At 43.8% G+C, this 20,065-nt stretch overlaps 1 protein-coding gene across 1 annotated transcript; it reads left to right on the top strand.

Annotated features, from left to right (window-relative positions):
* The first annotated feature begins 13,173 nt into the window (after positions 1-13,173).
* LOC105469435 (secretoglobin family 1D member 2-like) lies at positions 13,174-16,427 on the top strand. The gene is made up of 3 exons (XM_011720434.2): positions 13,174-13,422; positions 14,711-14,898; positions 16,297-16,427. The coding sequence occupies exons 1-3, from the start codon at positions 13,368-13,370 to the stop codon at positions 16,324-16,326; spliced, it is 273 nt and encodes a 90-aa protein (XP_011718736.1). The 5' UTR covers positions 13,174-13,367; the 3' UTR covers positions 16,327-16,427.
* Positions 16,428-20,065: the final 3,638 nt, after the last annotated feature.

Here is a 20,065-nt window from a genome sequence, read left to right as displayed (position 1 = left end):
CTCACACTCTTGGGGTCGTGCTCAGAAGCCCTGATTTTACCCCAGTCCCATCCATGCTGAGCCCTGCTGGTTATGCCAGGCTCCTCTGGGTTGTCTCTGGGCCTCCCCCGGGTGTGCAGGGCCCAGACCAGAGCCAGTCAGGGAGGGGAGGAGTGCAAAGCAAGGGGGATCCTGTCTGAATTTTAAATTTTGATTTTTATTTGTCATTCATGGATGTTGGCGTTAATGTTGAACTTTTAAAGTATTGCATGAAAATATTACTTACCCTGATGACTGAGTTTTCTAGCATAACAACACCTTAAATTATGCAATGTTCCCCCGTCCAGTCTCTGCCAGTGGGTTCATCCTCCCCTGCCCCACAGTGAGCTGCAAAGGCCATGAGGGTTGAGGGGAGTGAGTGTGATGTGCAGGGACCCGGCACAGCAGAGGATTTTTAAATGGAAACTAGGATCTCGTTCATGTTCTGTCCCCTGTATTCCTGTCATCAGGGTTAGGTTATTACTACCTCTTCTGCTGTCACTTCAGCCTGTCCCTCTTCTTAGTGGGGCCATCCCCTCACCCAGGAAGACCCTGTCTGTTTCTCAGACAACTCAGATCCACCAGGGATGACTCTTCCCTTCAGCAAGGCAGGTGCAGGGATCCAGGCCCACAACAGGGGTCCATAATAATGTTATAATTTAAAAAAAAAAAACACAACATTTCTTAAAGTGAGTACATATCAATGAATCTAGCCAAGGATATATTCACCATCTTAGCAATGCAATTGTAAAGTACAAAGTCGAATATGTTTCTATGCGGAAGTGGCCTATGAAGGCAATAACACCTGTGACCTACAAAAGTCATAGTGAGGCCTTGCACCCAGGACCGTTCCCAAACCACAGCCCAACTTGTTTTGCTTCACACCCTAAAAGGCAGGAAAAGGGAAAAGAGATTCAGAGCTAGGAACTGGAAGATGTGCACATGGGCACTCACTTAGAAACTGCAAATCTGTTCAGTGAAGGCCCTGGCCCATTTGATGAAGTGGTGAAATACATTCTAGAAAGGAAACAAGCTCCAATGGAAGGGACCACTCCAGAATGCCCATGCCACATGGGGAGCATCGCACAATGAAAAACAGGTTTGCTCTGGTGGCCAAGCCTGTGACTCAGCGTGTCAGACCCATGTAACTGACAGAGGAAACTACCCAAGGGAAGGACGTAGAACTACAAGCTTCTGAAATGGCCCAGGAAGAGAATGTTTATAAGAAGCACCTTGAAGCAGCATAAAAGTGATGAGAAAGTATGACTCGGGTCCTTGAGGCATAGGGCGCTCACACCCAGCACTTCCTGAAGACCCCTGTGAAGCTCGTTACTTTTTGCCCCAGTGTCCTAGCTCAGTGGGGGATATAGGTCTCCAAGATGGCTACACTGGGGAAAAAGAGGACTACAGATAGCTTAGACCAAGCATCCAGGGTGTCTTATGACAATGACAGGAAAGCCCATTTCGGTCAAGACTCAAGCAATGAAAAAACACACATTCAGAGCAATGCTCACGGTCATGCCTGATGGAGAAAATCATCTCTGTATATCAGTTCAGGGGAGCACAGAGCCCACTGAAGAATTCCTCAGTGGGATGGAATTTACTTGCTTCAGGCAGGAATGGATGCTGTGGCCTTGAGGTGGAAGTGGATAAAGAGATATGAAGACTGAGGACTACAGCTGTGCCCATCGAAAGAGACACTGATTGTAACGGCTCCAGCCCCAGCACTGACTGTGTGGAGAGTTCCAGGGGAAGCAGGGACACAGACGTGGTGACCAGCCAGGCCTGACCACAGCTTCGGGGCCTGGATGTGGTGGTCTATTGATCACTGAATGATACTACGGGGGCCCAGGACTGCAACTGGCTGGGGTTGCACCACCAGCCTTTAGAGGTTTATAATAACTGAGGTCATAGAAACTATGTTCTGCGACCATAATTGAGTCCAATTAAAATAAAAAACAGAATTACAAGAAATTCTCCAATCACTTGGAAATTCAACACTCTACTACTAAATGATCAATGGGTGATGAAATACTTTTCGAAAATTTTGTGAAAGTGTGTGTCCAGCCCTGGGCTGTGAGGTTTAGGCAGGGACAATGGATGAACCCTTCTCTGCTCTGGCCTCCTGCTGGGACAGTTGGGGCACAATGCTCTTTCACTTCCTAGATGGCCTCTGATTTGTTGAGAGCATTAGGGTCTGTGTAGCACAGCATTAATCTCTTAGATTAGGAGGAGGCCTGGGATGACATCATCTTCCTCTATTTACATTTTTTTCTTACAGACAACTAGGGACGCATCAGGATGCCTGGGATCACTGCACTCTGTGACCACCTCCATCCCATTTGCACTTGGCTATAGTTCCTTACAAGGGTCTTCTATTTCATTTTTGTCCTAGGTTTGTCTTCTTACAAAGTGAAGGGTTTAGAATTGAAGGATTCATAGGCAGACCTTGGACTGCAACCTCAGTTGCCCTAATACAGAAACATGTTGACTGTCAATCCTATCTGCAGGATTGCAACTGCTATCTGAGGACAGCAAGCCCAAAATGTGTGGTCCTCTCCCTATGCCTGTATCCTGGCTAGATCTAGGCCAAGATATTTTTTATGCTCTTGGCAGTTCCCCTGTATTTTCTACAGATATTTCTTACCTTCAGCCAGATGCTTGTCAAATTTTCCAGCCTGCAACTGATAGGGGCCTAATGGGGCATTGGTGATGCTTTTTCTATGTTTTCTGTCTGCCTTACTTTCTTCTTTTGCACTGACTGAGTCATATTTAATTTCATTTTCCTTTGCCAGTCTGAAAGTTACACATGCTCTTGATATTTTGATGTAGGGTCCAACCCCACAGGGTCGATGGGTTTTTCTCCCCGTGTGCTGAGACGAGAGATTGCAGAAATAAAGACACAAGACAAAGAGATAAAAGAAAAGACAGCTGGGCCTGGGAGGCCACTATCTCCAAGACGCAGAGATAGGTAGTGGCCCCTAATGCCAGACTGCGCTGATATTTATTGCATACAAGACAAAGGGGCAGGGTAAGGAGTGTGAGCCATCTCCAATGATAGGTAAGGTCACGTGGGTCAGTCACGTGGGTCATGTGTCCAGTGGACAGGGGGCCCTTCCCTGCCTGGCAGCGAGGCAGAGAGAAAGGGAGGAGAGAGAGAGAAACAGCCTACGCCATTATTTCTGCATATCAGAGACTTTTAGTACTTTCACTAATTTGCTACTGCTATCTAAAAGGCTGAGCCAGGTGTACAGGAGGGAACATGAAGGCGGACTAGGAGCGTGACCACTGAAGCACAGCGTCACAGGGAGATGGTTAAGCCTCCGGATAACTGCCGGCGGGCCTTACTGATGTCAGGCCTTCCACAAGAGGTGGAGGAGCAGAGTCTTCTCTAAACTCCCCTCAGGGAGAGGGAGACTCCCTTTCCCGGTCTGCTAAGTAGCCGGTGTTTTTCCTTGACACTGACGCTACCGCTCCGCTAGACCATGGTCCACTTGGCGACGGGCGTCTTCCCAGACGCTGGCATTACTGCTAGACCAAGGAGCCCTCTAGTGGCCCTGTCGGGGCGTGACAGAGGACTCGTCCTCTTGTCTTCTGGTCACTCCTCACTATGTCCCCTCAACTCCCATCTCTATATGGCCTGGCTTTTCCTAGGTTATGATTATAGAGCGAAGATTATTATAATATTGGAATAAAGAGTAATTGCTACAAACTAATGATTAATGATATTCATATATAATCATATCTATTATCTATATCTAGTATAAGTCTTCTTATTTTATATATTTTATTATACTGGAACAACTCGTGCCCTCGATCTCTTGCCTCGGCACCTGGGTGACTTGCTGTCCACATTTTGATGCATATGTAACATTTTTATTTTCTCTTTTAGAAAAAATGATCTTGATAACAAGTACTGATTGTTTTAATACTGCTCTACAAGTTATGATCTCTTCTGTCATTATTGTCTTATTTTAGACACCTCCATTATATGAAATCTACATAGAATTTCTATATGAAATCTACATAGAAATAAGACTAGGGGAAACTGAAGTACGGACATGCACTGAAGGATAAAACCTTAGATAGAGGAGCTATTTCTGGTAAAGAGAAAATGAGGTTTAGGATAGGACATGGATAATTATTGAGACTCAACACAGGAAAGGATGAGAGCAGAAATCTCAGATAAAGACAGCGACCTCATTCCAGTTTCTTCTGTCCTTCTTCAACATGAGATTTTTCACCACAAAGGATGGGTAAAATTGGATCACTGGATTTCTTTAGGTGCATGAAGTCAGAAGGTCAGGTGATCAGGCTGAATGAGACAGCATCACAATCTATTATGTAGTGTCAACTATGAAAGGAAACATATGTTAGCAAAATACCTGATGTATTGGCAAATAGTGCTGATTGCATGCTTTTGAAGCTGTCAGGGTATTTATCCAGAGAATGTAAAACCTTAAGGTCTTACAGTTCTGTAATTCATTAACTTTTCTCTAACTGGTAGTCAGTGTGCCCATCATGGGACTTTTCTCTTCCCTTTGATATTCTGCAAACCACACATTTTCATGTATGTACTCATTTGAGAGAGGGATGTGTGTATGTATGTATGTATGTATAGATAGATAGATAGATAGATATAGAGATATATCTCAGATGAGAGATATAATATATACATATCTGCAGTTTTTATCAGAAAGTGTACAGTCAAGAAAATAAACACTATATGTAAATTAATCAATTAATCAGAATGACATTCCATGTAGAAATTAGTGTTAGGAATTTTGACAGACTCCAGAACCAAAAAGGGGTTATGAAAGATGCCCTCTGATTGCAAATTGCAGGAAAACCATACCAACCCTGAAGCTGGAAGAGAAAAAGATAAAATGCTGTTGCCCAGATCTCATGACTGCAGGTGAAGGCGAGGCTGCTGCTAAAACTGAGCCACCTCAGCAGGAATAACAGCCATCGCACTGCACTCTGCTTTTCTGGGCTGCTGGGTGCTGCACGCTCTGCCACCACAATCAGTACAAGGAGCAATGTGAGAAACAAAGAAACATGACTTCTGCCTCCTCTCACCTTTCAGTGACCCAGCAACGCCTTCCACTGGAGAACAAGGAGCCAGCTTCCCTGAGGTTCTGAGATGTGAAACACAACGGCTTTTATTTTACCAATGAGGGATACAAATAAAAAGTAAATCCAGAATTAAGAAATCGTGTGCCCTATCTGGCATCCCATGATTGTAATCTAGCATCTCGGTCTTCATTTTTCAGCCATTTGGAGGCCATTTGTCTGACTTATCAAAGTGTTAATAGCTGGTAAGTTTGTTCCCTAGATTATAATAAACAAGACTTAATTAGTTCAATAAATACGTAGACTAACGACCACACAAGACTTATTGGGCAATAGCCAGTACTAGGTCATCCTGGGGTAGGAAAAATTTCTGCAAATTTATGTGTTAGAGCCAAAGAATGGCTGACCTACAGTCAGAGAGATTTCAAGAAAGCTAAAGCGAGGTGTGCACAAAGTAACAGAGCTAATGACATTAAGGGGATCAACAACACATGCTACAAAAATTTTTTGTTATCTGTTTCAGTGCAATGGACTGTTGGCGAAGAAAGGTCTTTCTAGTGAGCAAACTGTCAAGTTCACCAAAGCAAACTGTCCCTAGAAACCCACAGTGAAGATCAGGCCATCAGTTTCCTGGTTTATCTCACATATCCTGAGGTTATTTGTTCAGCTTCTCTATGCAGTCCTTCCAAAATTTATAAAACACTTCATTACACCTGTTGCAGACACCACAGGGCAACTGCTTTTCTCTCTAGAACAAGATCAAGAAAATCTACTTAATTTCTTCATCCTAAGTGGCACCTGTTTTTGCAGGGGACTCAAACATCCTCTTTTGACATGGTACCTCAGATGTGATTCTGGTTTGCTGTCCTCATGTGTTTTATTCACATGAAGGGCTGAATAACAAAGACACACAGGTACCTCAAGGGTGGACCAGCACATCTTATGGACTGTGGGGATGGTCAAGAAGAGGTGTGAGGACCTGGTCCAGTTCTCTGCCACCCAGTTCTCCATCTGGGATTCCTTTATGTGGAAGAGGAAGTACAAATTGAGAACCATGGTGATCACCTGATAAATGTATGGCCAAAGTACTTGGACACTAGGATCTTGATTGATCCTCTAAATTTTTTCATCTTCTAGGAAGCTGATCACCAGTTTGAAGACCAATCCCTAGAGAATTGCTGGGTAGTAACCTCAGGCAGAAGCACACTGGGACCAACACATCCTGGTGAGGACAGTAGTCCAATATTTACTCCACCCACACCCACACCCACATGTAGACTTAGATCCAAGACACATCATTAAGAATATTAACAATATCATAATAATAGTCACTCTGATGTAATCATAAAACAAAAAATTTGAAAAGTAATGATCTTAACTGTGGAAGATCCCAACAGAGCCAGAACCAGGTTCTGTAGCACTCTTTGTTAACCCTTAGGGTGTGTAAACATTCCTTGTTAGCAGAATGGGTTAGATTCTGTTTGATATTTTGTGTTGAGAAAGAGGTGATTATTTTTTACTTAATCATCTATATTTTCTCCTTTGGTTACGTAACTGTGGGAATTGACATTTAGTGCTCAAATGCTGTGATGTGTATTTTCCTCCATTAATTCATTTATTCCTTATGTAAATCCTGTGAGGTAGGCACTGCTTTTGCCACCTGAGTTTAAAATTAAGGAAACTATTTCTGCAAAGCTAAGCCACTTGCTGCAAAATTCACAAGTAGAAAATACCAGAGCTTAGCTTAAGCCCAGCAAGTCTGGTCCCCAAACTGGGCCTCTCCTCATTCCTTAATCAATGGATATATTCTAATTCTGAAAGATTCAAGCAGCACTCCAGAATTAAACAAAACATCAAACTGCCCTAGTAAGATTCTGTTAGACAGAGGCTAGCAAGGCTGTAGAGAAAAGGGAATGCTTATACACTGTTGGTAGGAGTGTAAATGAGTTTAGCCATTATAGAAATCAGTGTGGCAATTCCTCAAAGAGCTAAAAACAGAACTACCACTTGACCTAGCAATCCCATCACTGGGTATAAACCTAAAGGAATATAAAGCATGCTTATGTTCATTGCAGCACTATTCACAATAGCGAAGACATGGAACCAACCTAAATGTCTATCGATGGCAGACTGGATAAAGAAAATGTGGTACATATACACCATGAAATACTATGAAGCCATTAAAAAGAATGAGGTCATGTCTTTTCCAGGAACATGGATGGAGCTGGAGGCCATTATCCTTAGCAAACTAATGAAGGGAAAGAAAACAAATACTACATGTTCTTACTTATAAGTGGGAGCTAGATGATGTGAACACGTAGACACATAGAGGGCAACAACAGACAGTGGGGCCGACTTGAGCATGGAGGGTGGATGGAGGGATAGGATCAGAAAAAATAATATTGGGTACTAGGCTTAATACCAGAGTGATAAAATAATATGCACAACAAACCTCCATAATACCACTTGACCAACTGACATGAACCCCAAACCTAGAATAAAAGTTAAAACAAAATTCTGTTAGAAGCAACTTCGAATTTATAGAACAGAGCATAGTTGACGTCTTTAAATTTTCTTCTTTTTTTTTTTTTTTTTTTTGAGACGGAGTCTGGCTCTGTCGCCCAGGCTGGAGTGCAGTGGCCAGATCTCAGCTCACTGCAAGCTCCGCCTCCCGGGTTCCCGCCATTCTCCTGCCTCAGCCTCCCGAGTAGCTGGGACCACAGGCGCCGCCACCTCGCCCGGCTAATTTTTTGTGTTTTTAGTAGAGACGGGGTTTCGCCGTGTTAGCCAGGATGGTCTCGATCTCCTGACCTTGTGATCCGCCCGTCTCGGCCTCCCAAAGTGCTGGGATTACAGGCTTGAGCCACCGTGCCCGGCCGACGTCTTTAAATTTTCTACTGTTTCCTCTAGAAACCAGGTGTGGGCATCCATTTATCTAGATTTCCTTTTGATATCGTGACAAAAGTTTCGTGAATCTGTTTCTGGAGGCTTGTATATCTCCACTCAGGCAGCTATTAATATATTTTTGTGGCTGCTGTTTATATTATTGTCAATGGTACCATTTCTTCATTATGGTGTGTAGTGGCGTAGCTAGCTTGCAGGAAAGCAATTCCCTTTTTCATTTTCTTAACTTGTATTTAGCTAACTTCATGTATTCTTATTTCTTTTAATAGGTTTTAGTTGATTGTGTTAGATTTTCACCAAAATTGATCAGCTATCTATATTATTGTACAATTCATTGATTTGGCTTTTTTCAATAAGGATTTTTCTTCTCGTGTGAAAATAATTTTTTTTTGCAATTTGCATCATTCTTTTTTTAAACACACTATTCCTTTAGAGTACATTCAGGTTTACAGAAAAGATTGAGTAGAAAATACAGAGTTCACATATAACTCCTGCCCCTGCACAGGTACAGCCTCCCTCATTATTCAAAGCCTAACCCAGAGTGACATACATAATTGATGAACTCACCTGGACAAATTATTTTCATGCAAAGTGCATAGCTTATATTAAAGTTCACTCTCGCTGTCCTACATTCTATAATTTCTGAGAAATGTGTAATGACCTGTATATACCATCACAGGGTACTCTATTCAACAAATGGTGCTAGGATAATTGGCAAGCCACATGTAGGAGACTGAAACTGGATCCTCATCTCTCATCTTATATGAAAAGCAACTCAAGGTGGATCAAGGACTCAAATCTAGGACCTGAAACTGTAAACATTCTATAAGATAACATCGGAAAAACCCTTCTAGACATTTGCTTAGGCAAAGATTTCAGGACCAAGAACCTAAAGGCAAATGCAATAAAAACAAAGATAAATAGGTGGGATTTAATTGAACTAAAGAGCTTCCGCATAGCAAAGGAAACAGTCAGCAGAGTAAACAGACAACCCACAGAGGAGAAAATCTTCACAATCTATACATCCAACAAAAAACTAATATCCAGAATCTATAAGGAACTCAAACAAATTAGCAAGGAAAAAACAAACAATCCCATCAAAAAAGGGGCTAAGGACAGGAATAGACAGTTCTAGAAAGAACATATACAAAGGGCCAACAAACATGAAAAAATGCTCAATGTCACTAATGATCAGGGAAATGCACATCAAAACCACAATGCAATACCACCTTACTACTGCAAGAAGGGCCACAATATATTAAGACCATAATGATTCAAAAAATCAAAAAAACAAAAGATGTTGTTCAGAGATGCAGTGAAAAGGGAACACTTCTACACTGCTGATGGGAATGTGAACAAATACAACCACTATGGAAAACAGTGTAGATATTCCTTAAATAACCAGAAGTAGAACTACCATTTGATCCAGCAGTCCTACTACTGAGTATCTACCCAGAGGAAAAGAAGTCATTATATGGAAAAGATCCTTGCACAGGCATTTTTATAGCAGCACAATTCAGGACTGCAAAAACATACAACCAGCCAAAATGCCCATCAATCAACAAGTGATTCAAGAAATTGTAGTACGCATATACAATGGGATACTACGCAGCCATAAAAAGGAAAGAATGGCATTAGCAGCAACCTGGATAGAACTGGAAACCATTATTCTAAGAGAAGTAACTTAGGAATGAAAAACCAAACATTACATGTACTCACTCATAAGTAGGAGCTCAACTATTAGGATGCAGAAGCATGAGAATAATACAAAGAACTTTGGGGACTTGAGGGAAAAGGTGGGAGGTGGGGGAGTGATAAAAGACTACAAATTGGGTTCAGTGTATGCTACTTGGATGATGGGTGCACCCAAATCACACAAATCACTGCTAAAGAACTTACTCATATAACCAAATACTACCTGTTTCCCAAAAATCTATGGAAATAAAAAATTTTTTAAAATTCAGAATTGTTTCTCTGCCCTAAAAATCCCCTGTGCTCTCCCTTTTCATGATTCCCTCCCCATTAACGTTTGTCAATAACAGACCTTTGTTTCCATATGTGCTTTTCAGAATGTCATATGGTTGGAATCCTACAGTAGGTAACCCTTTCAGATTGGCTTCTTTTACTTAGTTATAAGGATTTGAGATTCCTTTTTTTCTTTTCATGGCATAATAGCTCATTATTTCTTGGTGGTGAATCATATTCTTCTGCCTGTAGGTACCAAAGGTTAATAATCTCTGCACGTATTAAAGGACTTCTCAGTTGCTTCCTGTTTTGATGATTTTCAATCAAGCGTCTTTGAATATCCGTGTCCACATTTTTGTATGGAAACTAAACTTCAACTAATTTAGGTTAATATCAAGGAGCACACTTACTGGAATTTATGGTGAGAATGTGTTCAGTTTAGTAAGAAACTGCCACACTGTCTTCCAAATGGTTGTACCATTTTGCATTTCCACCAGTCAATGAATGAGAGTTCCTGTTGTTCCTCATCTCACCAGCATTTGATGTTGTCACTGTAGGATCTTACTTCAAAAGGAAAAGACGAAAAAGTGAAATGAACTAGATGAAGAAGCTAATGTGAGGCATCATTGATTAGAAGAATTCACTTGAGTGAAAAAGTAAAATGCAAGGAGCTGCTTAGACAGAAATTAATCTGCATCTGCCTCCAGCCCACCTCACATGTAAACAGGGCCAGATTTTGGACTGAGAGAACCACTTTGCTACTTCACAACTCATACACCATCAATGCCTGAGTCAGACCTTCTGGCTTTTAAACTGTGCAACTCTGGATGGGTTTCTTATTTCTGCAAGTCAGTTGCCTCAACTATATTATTGGAAATGTAATAGTTTATATATTGCACTTTTGTAACAAGAATGTGAATATGATCAATTGTGTTTTGCAGGTACAGATATACAAACTGAAAACTATTACTACTCTCTTTATTACCACCGTTCTCATTAACTACAGAAGTTTTTGCAACACTCTGGGCCTGCATGTTTCCAAGAAGAATCAGCTCACGGCTAGTTTGGTGACTGGATTTTCATGGGACGTTCCATTCTATAAAGCCAAGGCAATGTTTGTGTGATCAAGGATAAAAATGGTTTGTTGGTTGAATGAATGAGTCAACAGAAAGTAAGGGCTTAGGAAAGAATGTGCTCAAGGCCCTCTTGGCCTTCTGTAAATCCTTGGCTTTACAGAAGCAGGTAGCTCAAAATTCAGGTGCTTGGAAGGTGTGACTTTTACTTCAAGCCCAGGTGGTTTAAATTTTTTTTCATTGTGATACGAAAATGTAAAACGTGCCATCTTACATTTGGTACATTACAAATGTACCATCTTACGACTTGGCTTGCACCTCAGCGGTATTCAGTACATTCACTTTATTGTGCAACCAATCTCCAAAAACTTTTTTTGGAAACCTGAAATCCTCTACCATTAAACAATACCTCCCAATATCTTTTCCCCAAAAGCCTCTGAAAACCACTATTCAAACTTCTGTTTCTGTGGATTTGGATACTGTAGATACCACACATAAGTGGAATCATACTATATTTATGTTTGTGACTGGATTACTTCATATAGCATAATGTACTGTAGTCCATCTATATTGAATTCTACAGCCTGTGTCTGGATTTTCCTTCTTTTAGAGTCTGAATAAGATTCCATTCCATGAATACCCAGATTTGCTTCATCCTTTCATCTGGGGATGAACACTGGGTTGGTTCCCCTTCTTCACCTATGTGAATAGTGTCCTTAAGGACATGCCCATGCGATATATCTATAATATCCTGATTTCAGTACTTGTGGCTATATCATCAGAGGAGAAATTCCTTGATCCTATGATATTTTCTGTTTTAATTTGAGAGGCCCCCATACTCTTCAATGATGGCTGAACTATTTTACATTCCCACTAAGAGAGCACTTCCTTGTTACAATGGTATTTTCAAATTTGTTAGTTAGCTTGTATGTCTGTTTTATAGCAGCTATCCTAAAGGATATGAAAGTCTGTTATTTTGACCTGAGATTTAAAATCACCAAAAAAAAAAAAAAAAAAAAAAAAAAGATGCAGTGGGGCAACAAAATCTGAAAGTGCCTCATCTCTCCCACTCATTCTACTTTCCACAGAGGAAAGTGCAAGCAAGCTCCACTGAATTTGGCCCGTCCTGTTCTCCAGTCACAAACCCTTCTTTATTATACCATGTTCATCTGTCTGTTTCAGGTTCACCAGGCTACCTGATGATCTTCACAAGACACTTTGTTTATACTGTGTCAACTTCTGTCATGCTGTTGTCTGGGCTCCTTCCACACATTTTTTTTTTTTTGAAACAAATTCTTTATTTATTTATTTATTTTATTTTATTATTATTTTTTTTTTGAGACAGAGTCTTGCTCTGTTGCCCAGGCTGGAGTGCAGTGGCATGATCTTGACTCACTGCAACCTCCACCTCTCAAGCGATTCTCCTGCCTCAGCCTCCCAAGTAGCTGGGACTACAAGCGCCCACCACCATGCCCGGCTAATTTGGAAAAAGTTGGGATATTTATTCATCAGACCAGCCCTAAGATAAGATGTAAGTGGCTACACATCACAGAAAGCTTGCTCTTAATAGGTAGAAAATGTGAATCTTGGTCATATTTATAACTGCACCCATAAACAAGACTCAGTCTGGGAGTAAGGCAGGATAGAGAACAGGTGCGGTGGTTGCTTTTCCCCCAGGAAATCCTCCAAAGGTAGGACGTATTCAACTCAGTTTTAGGTACCTATGCAGTGAACATGGTGATGATGGAAGGGGCTCAGGGAAAAAATAGGTCTTGTTTAGACTTGCTCAACGTGCAACTGAAACAAGCCTGGCTGGTTGTCAGACATGCAGGGGGATCAAAGCAGGGTTTCCTTATGTCCCTGCTCTCCCATAACCAGAACACAGCCTTCCAGCTTCCTGTGCCTGCTGAAGTCAGAATCCACCTAGGCTTCTGCACTGTTACAAAGAAAAAATAATAATTAGCAAAAGCTCAGGAGGAAACTGAGAATCCCGGGAATATTTCCAGAGATCTCGGGACACCCACCTGGAGCACAGAGCTGAGTTTTGGGTGGTTCTCAGCTCTGCTGCCCACACGTGGGCTGCTCTCCTGAGCTCCACCCAACTCGGGATGGAGGGAGGCGTGGGGACATGACACTGATGGATGGCAGCAGCCCTGGCTAGGAGGGTTGAGCTGACAGCCAGGCCTGGTGACCTATCAGGTGCCCCCGTGGGCACGACCAGCCAGACTGCCTAGATACAAATAGCCCTGGGCTCCAAGGCTTCACAGGTTTCTGGGATCGAGTCCAAATTTCTCATCGTTTGTGAAAGCTGAGCTCACAGCAGAATAAGCCACCATGAGGCTGTCGGTGTGTCTCCTACTGGTCACACTGGCCCTTTGCTGCTACCAGGGTGAGTACATCAGTCATGAGTCCAGCACCAGCCCCTGGGACGCACCCTCCTCCGAGGCAAGGCCACTCATTTGGGCTGGAGTAGGAGTCTTCACTAAACCAAAACACCAGACCTTTTTCTGTGCTTTTTGAATGAGCCTCTCAGAAAGCTCAGGGCTATTTCTTCTCCCCAGCACCTAGGAAGTTTTATAAAATACAAATGCAGGAAAATGTTAGGAATTCTTCTGCCCGAGCTTCGCTCCTGGATGGGATCTGTGTCAGAGGACGTAATGTGAGGTCTGGGGTGAATCTGGGCTTTGCCACTTCCCAGCCATTTGACCTTTGGCACAATGCTCACCCTCCCTGACCAGCCTCCTCCAATCACTGGTGGTTAGAGCTTCTGCCAGGAGTGGCTATGGGAATGGAGTAAGATTAAGGCTGTCAGAAGTCTAGCTGTGGGCCAGGCATCATGGCTCACACCTATATTTTAACACTAGGTATGAGCCATGTAATTTTAACACTTCAGGAAGCCGAGGCGGGCGGATCGCTTGAGCTCAGAAGTTTAAGACCAGGCAACATGGGGATACCCAGTATTTACAATAAATAGATAAATAAATAAATAGCCCACAAAACAAATTAGCTGGTCATGGTGGCATTCACCTGTAGTTTCAGCTACTTGGGGGCCTGAGGTGGGAGGATCGCTTGAGCCCAGGAGGCTGAGGTTGCACTGAGCCGAGATTGTGCCACTGCATTCCATCCTGAGAAAGTGATACTCTGTCTCAGAAAAAAAAAAAAAAAAAGGCTGAGTGCGGTGGCTCACACCTGTAATCCCAGCGCTTTGGGAGGCCGAGGCGGGTGGATCACCTGAGGTCAGGAGTTCGAGACCAGCCTGACCAACATGGAGGAACCCCATCTTTACTAAAAATACAAAATTAGCCAGGCGTGGTGGCGCATGCCTGTAATCCCAGCTACTCAGGAGGCTGAGGCAAGGGAATCACTTGAACCTGGGAGGTGGAGGTTGCGGTGAGCCAAGATCATGCCATTGCACTCTGGCCTGGGCAACAAGACCGAAACTCTATCTCAAAAAAAAGAAAAATATATAAATAAAAGAGAGTCTAGCTGTAGGTATGAACCTCTTCCCTTTGTTTGTGTGACCTTGAGGAAATCACACCGAGGTCTGGCAGTGTCATCAGCACAATAACGGTGTGGAAACACGGATCCCAGGGGGTGATGTCTGGTAGCCATTAGGCAGCCATGAAAAAAAATCGACTTTTTCTAACATAAAGAGTATTTTTATTCTTGTGTTGCAGCCAACGCTGTGGTCTGCCCAGCTCTTTTTTCTGAGATCTCAGGCTTCTCATTCATTAATGAACCTGTGTTCAAGTTAAAACTTGCCAAATATGATGCACCTCCAGAAGCTGTAGCAGCCATTTTGGAAGTGAAGAAATGCACAGATCAGATATCGCTTGAGAAACATCTTTTAATTGAAAAAGTCCAGGTAACTTCTTTCTTTTCTTTTTTTTGACTCACTGCAAACTCCGCCTCCCAGGTGCAAGTGATTCTTGTGCCTCAGCCTCCCAAGTAGCTGGGATTACAGGCACCTGCCACCATGCCTGGCTAATTTTTGTATTTTTAGTAGAGATGGGGTTTCATCATGTTGGCCAGGCTGGTTTCAAACTCCTGACCTCAGGTGATCCACCCACCGCGGTCAATTTCTTTCTTTTTTCATGTCGAGGCTTCTGGTCAGCAGAACAGTGTGAAGTGAGGTCAGCTTGCTGCTCTGCGGGGGACACAGGTGGTGGGGCACCTGCCTTGCTGTTCACTGCTTGAGAGAGTCACTCAGGGCCACAGGGTGGGTGCTTCCATTTCGCCTGCAGAACTCAGCTCAGCTGCGCACAGCCTCCTGCATGTTCCCCCTCCTCAGGTCACCTGCCTGGATGCCGTGTCCCCAGAGTGTGCTGAGGACATGGGGAGTGAGCCTGGGCCCAGGCAGGGGTGGTGAAGGGCCAAATACGACTACCTCTCCACCTGGGGACTTTCCTGAGGCCAAGCGGCCCTCACACAGTCACTGTGGAATGTACTGGGGGGTGTGGGAGCCTCGAACAGGGAGAGGAAGGCAGGGAGGGACCCAAAGCCAGGCCTCCTACAGAGGCAGCGCTGGAGGGCTGGGCTTCTCTGCAGCTTCTGCAGAGCCAGGAAGGAGCTCCTCCCAGCTCCTCAGACTCCACGCTCCCCACCTCACCCACGATGCTCTCCTGACCACGGCCAGTGGGCCAAGACCCTCGCTACTCCACCTCCTGCAGTGCCATGGAAGCGGGATGCTCTCACTCTGTCTTTCTCAAGAAATCAGAGGTTTTCCAGGGGCCTCTCAGCCTGGCTGCCTCTGGGCTGCTGTCCTGAGGTTTAGCTACAAATGCTCGTGGAAGGTGCAGGCTCAGGACTGAGAGGTGCTTGGGCCCTGAGGCAGAATTCTCACATGGGGAGGCTGGAGTCTCCTGGAAGCCAAGCTTCCCAGAAGCCTTCTCAGCCCTGACCAGCCTCTCAGTCCTGGGTCCCTCATTGTAGGAAACAGGAGACTCCAAGTCCTGGGATAGCCCAGACAATAACCTCTGGCTGCTCTGTCCACCCCTTCTTTCCCCCCCATGAGGACCCGGGGCCTCACACTTGGGTCCCCCCAGGGCTATTGGCCTGGCAAGGAAAGGCTGCTCCCTCACCAGCATGCGTGCTGTGAAGCCCCCAGGTCTAGGCTCTGGTTTCCCACGCACACTAGGTTCCTGCCTCTGCCCTTCCAATTGTCTTTGGGAGCAGAATTCCATCGGCCACTTGGATGTTAAGATGTTGTCTCCAGGAGCTGCATGACCAACCTCACCTTCCTTTCTTTCCTTTTCTATTTCAGGAAAAAATAGCAGAGAAATGTGATCGCTGAGATGTAAAAACTTTTTAATGCTAGTTTCCACTATCTTTCAATGATACTCTGATCGTCACTGCAGAATGTAAAGGTTTCAACGTCTTTCTCTAATAAATCACTTGCCCTGCACGTCTCCACTGGTCTTGTTATGATCCTGCAGTCTTAGGCCTTGAGTCAAGGGTGGCTTTTATAGGGGAACGGCCTTTTGCTGTGGGTGATAATCAGCTCCAGAGAACTAGGTCCTGTTACCAATGGGGCCGGAGTCCAGGCATCCCAGAGGGAAATATTTGGTAGGAATCATCCTGCATTCCTTAGACATTCCCTATCCTGTGGCCCTAAATGAAAACCATGTTAACGAGGACACAGGAATTACAGCGTTTCTGATGGCCTTGTACTGAGGGAACCCCCAGCCTGCCTGGGTGTCCAGGCCTGGAGTTCCCACCCAGCAGTGGCCCTAGTGTGATGTCCTTTAGGACCGAAGGTCAGCCTGCTTGGTGCCACCTCTGCACTATGGTTTCTCTGCCCCGTCATGTTTATTTCCTAATTTATCACAATTTGAGGGCATCTCCAGGTTTCGACATGGAGTTCACATGTTTTCACTCCCCACACTCAGAGCACTCCTCAGTGTCTGCACCCTCACCAGCACCTGAGGCAAATTCTCTCTCCAGCTCTCCCAAGAGCTCCAGAGACCAGCACCCCCTGCCAACTGGACAGCTCCAAGCGTGCACTCTACAGTCCTTCCAGGAGCAGGATGTGAAACTGAGCACGGCGTCCTCCCACAGCCTGCTCTCCCTTCCATGAGCCCCATCCAGGGTAATGCACCCACCCGGCAAGTCTCCTAACCAGGACACAGGGAGACCCAACAGGTTCTTGTCTTGGTGTCCTGTGGCTGCTGGAACAAACTTCTGCAAGCTTAGTGGCTTAAAACAACTGATTTTCTGACACCTCTGGGGATCAGAAGCCCAACATTAGTATCATTGCTGGGAGGCTAGGGGACAGCAGGACTCGACTCCCTCTGGGGTCTCTCAGGGAGAGATCACTAAGGGCTGCTAATGGCTTCTGGGCTGCTGACTGTCCTGGTCCTGTGGCCACATCACTGCAACCTCTTTCTCCATGATAATTTTTTTTCTATTGTTATTTCCATGTCAAATCCTTTTCTGCCTTTTAATTACAAAGTACAGAGGTTGGGTTTAGGGACCACCAGATTATTTAGAATAATGTCCCTGTCTCATCATCTTTAACTTAATCACGTATGCAAAGTGATTTTTTTGTCATGTAATGGAACAGTCACAGATTTCAGGGATTAGGATGTAGATGTTCTTTGGGGGGAACATGAATCAGCCAAAAACATCTCCCCTTCCTACTGCCTTCTAGCCGTGCACTACGTTTTATTCCCTCCATGGCTACAGCATCACCTCTGCAAATCTCTTTTTTCCTATCATGTAGTGACCATCACAGTCTGGTCTGTGTCCTTCACAACTTAGACTGAAATCTCCTAAATTGTCTCCTAGCCTCTGAAGCCCTCCTGCAATATATTCTCCTTATCCACGCCAAAGTGAACCTCCTAAAATTAAAATGTGATTCTGTCTTCTTTTCCACAAGTGTACATGACCTGAGGGCTCTTTGTTCTCAAGGGTTTTAAGTAAGGGAACTTATTTTTACCTTCATATGATAATGTTTATACACTTGGAACAATAGTAGATAAGTTATTATTAATTGAACATTTCTTGTAAAATAAATATGTATTTTAAAAATCACACCAGAAAATAGGTGCTCTTAAAAACAGAACCTAAGTTTGTGAAACCCATTACCAGTTCAGTCTACACACTGTGCATGGCAAACCAGGACTCACGGAGCTCTGGAAACACTGGGAGAAAACCACAGAGGAACACTTGCTGGAGGAGCAAGTCCACACCCTTGCATTGCACACAAGGGCTTCCAATACCTGTTTTTGCCAGCCCCTGCCTTCTCATCTCCCTTTTCCCCCCAGGTACTCTGTAATCAGTCACAGTTGTTTATATTTCATTTCTTACGTATCACATAACTCATATCTTTCCACCAGGGCTAATGTGTTTTCCTTTGCCTCTGTAGCCTTCCCTGCCTGAGACATCTGACAACCCCATCTATAGAATTCACTTCGCTTATCTCTTCCTCTGCAAAGCCCTCTCAAATACCCATGTCTTACATTAAATCCTCATACACACATGCATTCACATGCATAGACATCCCTTTTATCATTAGTGTGCCTTTCTGTGTTATAGGATGCATATCACAGTATTGTTGTAAGAACACACTAAATTAATTAATACTCAGGAAAATCTTAGCATTCTGCAAACTGGAGCAACCATTACTATAATGCTTACAATGAATAAAAGTTTCTATGTATTGAGCATCTTGATATGCATTTTGCTGGAAGGCTTCCAAGTTCTGTCTGACTTAGACCTCACTAGTGCCCAGGAAGATCTGAGGTTATTCCCACTAAAGAATACAAGAATGACAAATGTTCTGCCTTGGGGTCCTCAAATGTGTCTCTGTTTTAGAATCCACTGGGAAGCTGTCAAAAGCAAGTGATGCCCTGGCCCCATGCGGATCTATCCCTGTGCAGGTAGAGTCCTTGCAGTCCCCATCCTCACACCTCACACCTCCCGCTCCTATACGCATGGGCATCCAGTGACCTGGGGAGGCAGTGGCTGAGACAGGAGTCCCCCATGATACTCACAAGACTCCCAGTATCACCAGGAAACATGGACACAAGGAGGGGAATGTCACACACCGGGGTCTGTTGGGGATGGGAGTCTAGGGGATGGATAGCTTTAGGAGAAATACCTAATGTAGATGACAGTCTGATGGGTGCAGCAAACCACCATGGCATGTGTATACCTATGTAACAAACCTGCACATACTGCACGTGTATCCCAGAACTTAAAGTGTAATAAAAAATAAAAATAAAATAAACAAAATAAAACCTAGATAATAGGTTGATAGGTGCAGCAAACCACCATGGCACATGTATACCTAAGTAACAAACCTGCAGGTTCTGCACATGTATCCCAGAACTTAAAGTAAAATAAAATAAAATAAATTTTATAAAAAGAAAATATTCAGAAAAAAATGAAAAAAAATTAAGTAGGAATGCAGTAGGCTTCCTATCTATTTCATTTCTGGGACCACCATGATTAATTAGTCAATGCCAGAGCTCTACACAAGTCACACTATTCTGATTGCTACTTTGCCTCTGTTGTCAAATATGGTAGCTATGCCCACCTTGCCTTTGATGGTTGAGTGCCACCACTTGGCTGCTGCCGCCTCGGATCCAATTGCTCCCATAGTATTTAAATTTTGTAGTAGAGTGACTGGAGTTCCCACTGTTAGATCTGACATACAGAGAAGAACTATTACAGGGCTCTTCAAAAATGCAGGTGCTGCCCTCACAAATCTATTTCTCAAGGCATTGGTCAGGGGAATGTCTTCTGGACCCTTCCAGCTGGGATGAATAGGTCTAAAGTGACTAATCCACTCCACCATGCCAATCTCCCTCAGCCTTTGGATCCCCTCCACTACATTAAACCAAGGGAGATTAGGCATTTCCAGCTTGCTCACAGTGGCCCATCTTTTAATCCATATTTCAGCTAACCAAGCATGTAAACTATTAGAACCCTTTTTAATTCCCCAGGCTGCAACATTAAATGCAGAATCCCTACTTAGTGGGCCCAAATCAATAAATTCAGCCTGATCCAACTCTATGTTCCTTCCACCA

Source organism: Macaca nemestrina, chromosome 12 (assembly GCF_043159975.1).
Source record: "Macaca nemestrina isolate mMacNem1 chromosome 12, mMacNem.hap1, whole genome shotgun sequence".
In the NCBI taxonomy this organism is placed as follows: Eukaryota; Metazoa; Chordata; class Mammalia; order Primates; family Cercopithecidae; genus Macaca; species Macaca nemestrina.
This window is presented reverse-complemented; position numbering and strand designations above follow the sequence as displayed.

Coding starts and splice junctions, on each gene's coding strand:
- LOC105469435 (XM_011720434.2), top strand. CDS start 13,368: ATGAGGCTGTCGGTGTGTCTCCTACTGGTCACACTGGCCCTTTGCTGC. Junction 13,423..14,710: donor GGCCCTTTGCTGCTACCAGG/GTGAGTACATCA, acceptor CTTGTGTTGCAG/CCAACGCTGTGGTCTGCCCA. Junction 14,899..16,296: donor TTTTAATTGAAAAAGTCCAG/GTAACTTCTTTC, acceptor TTTCTATTTCAG/GAAAAAATAGCAGAGAAATG.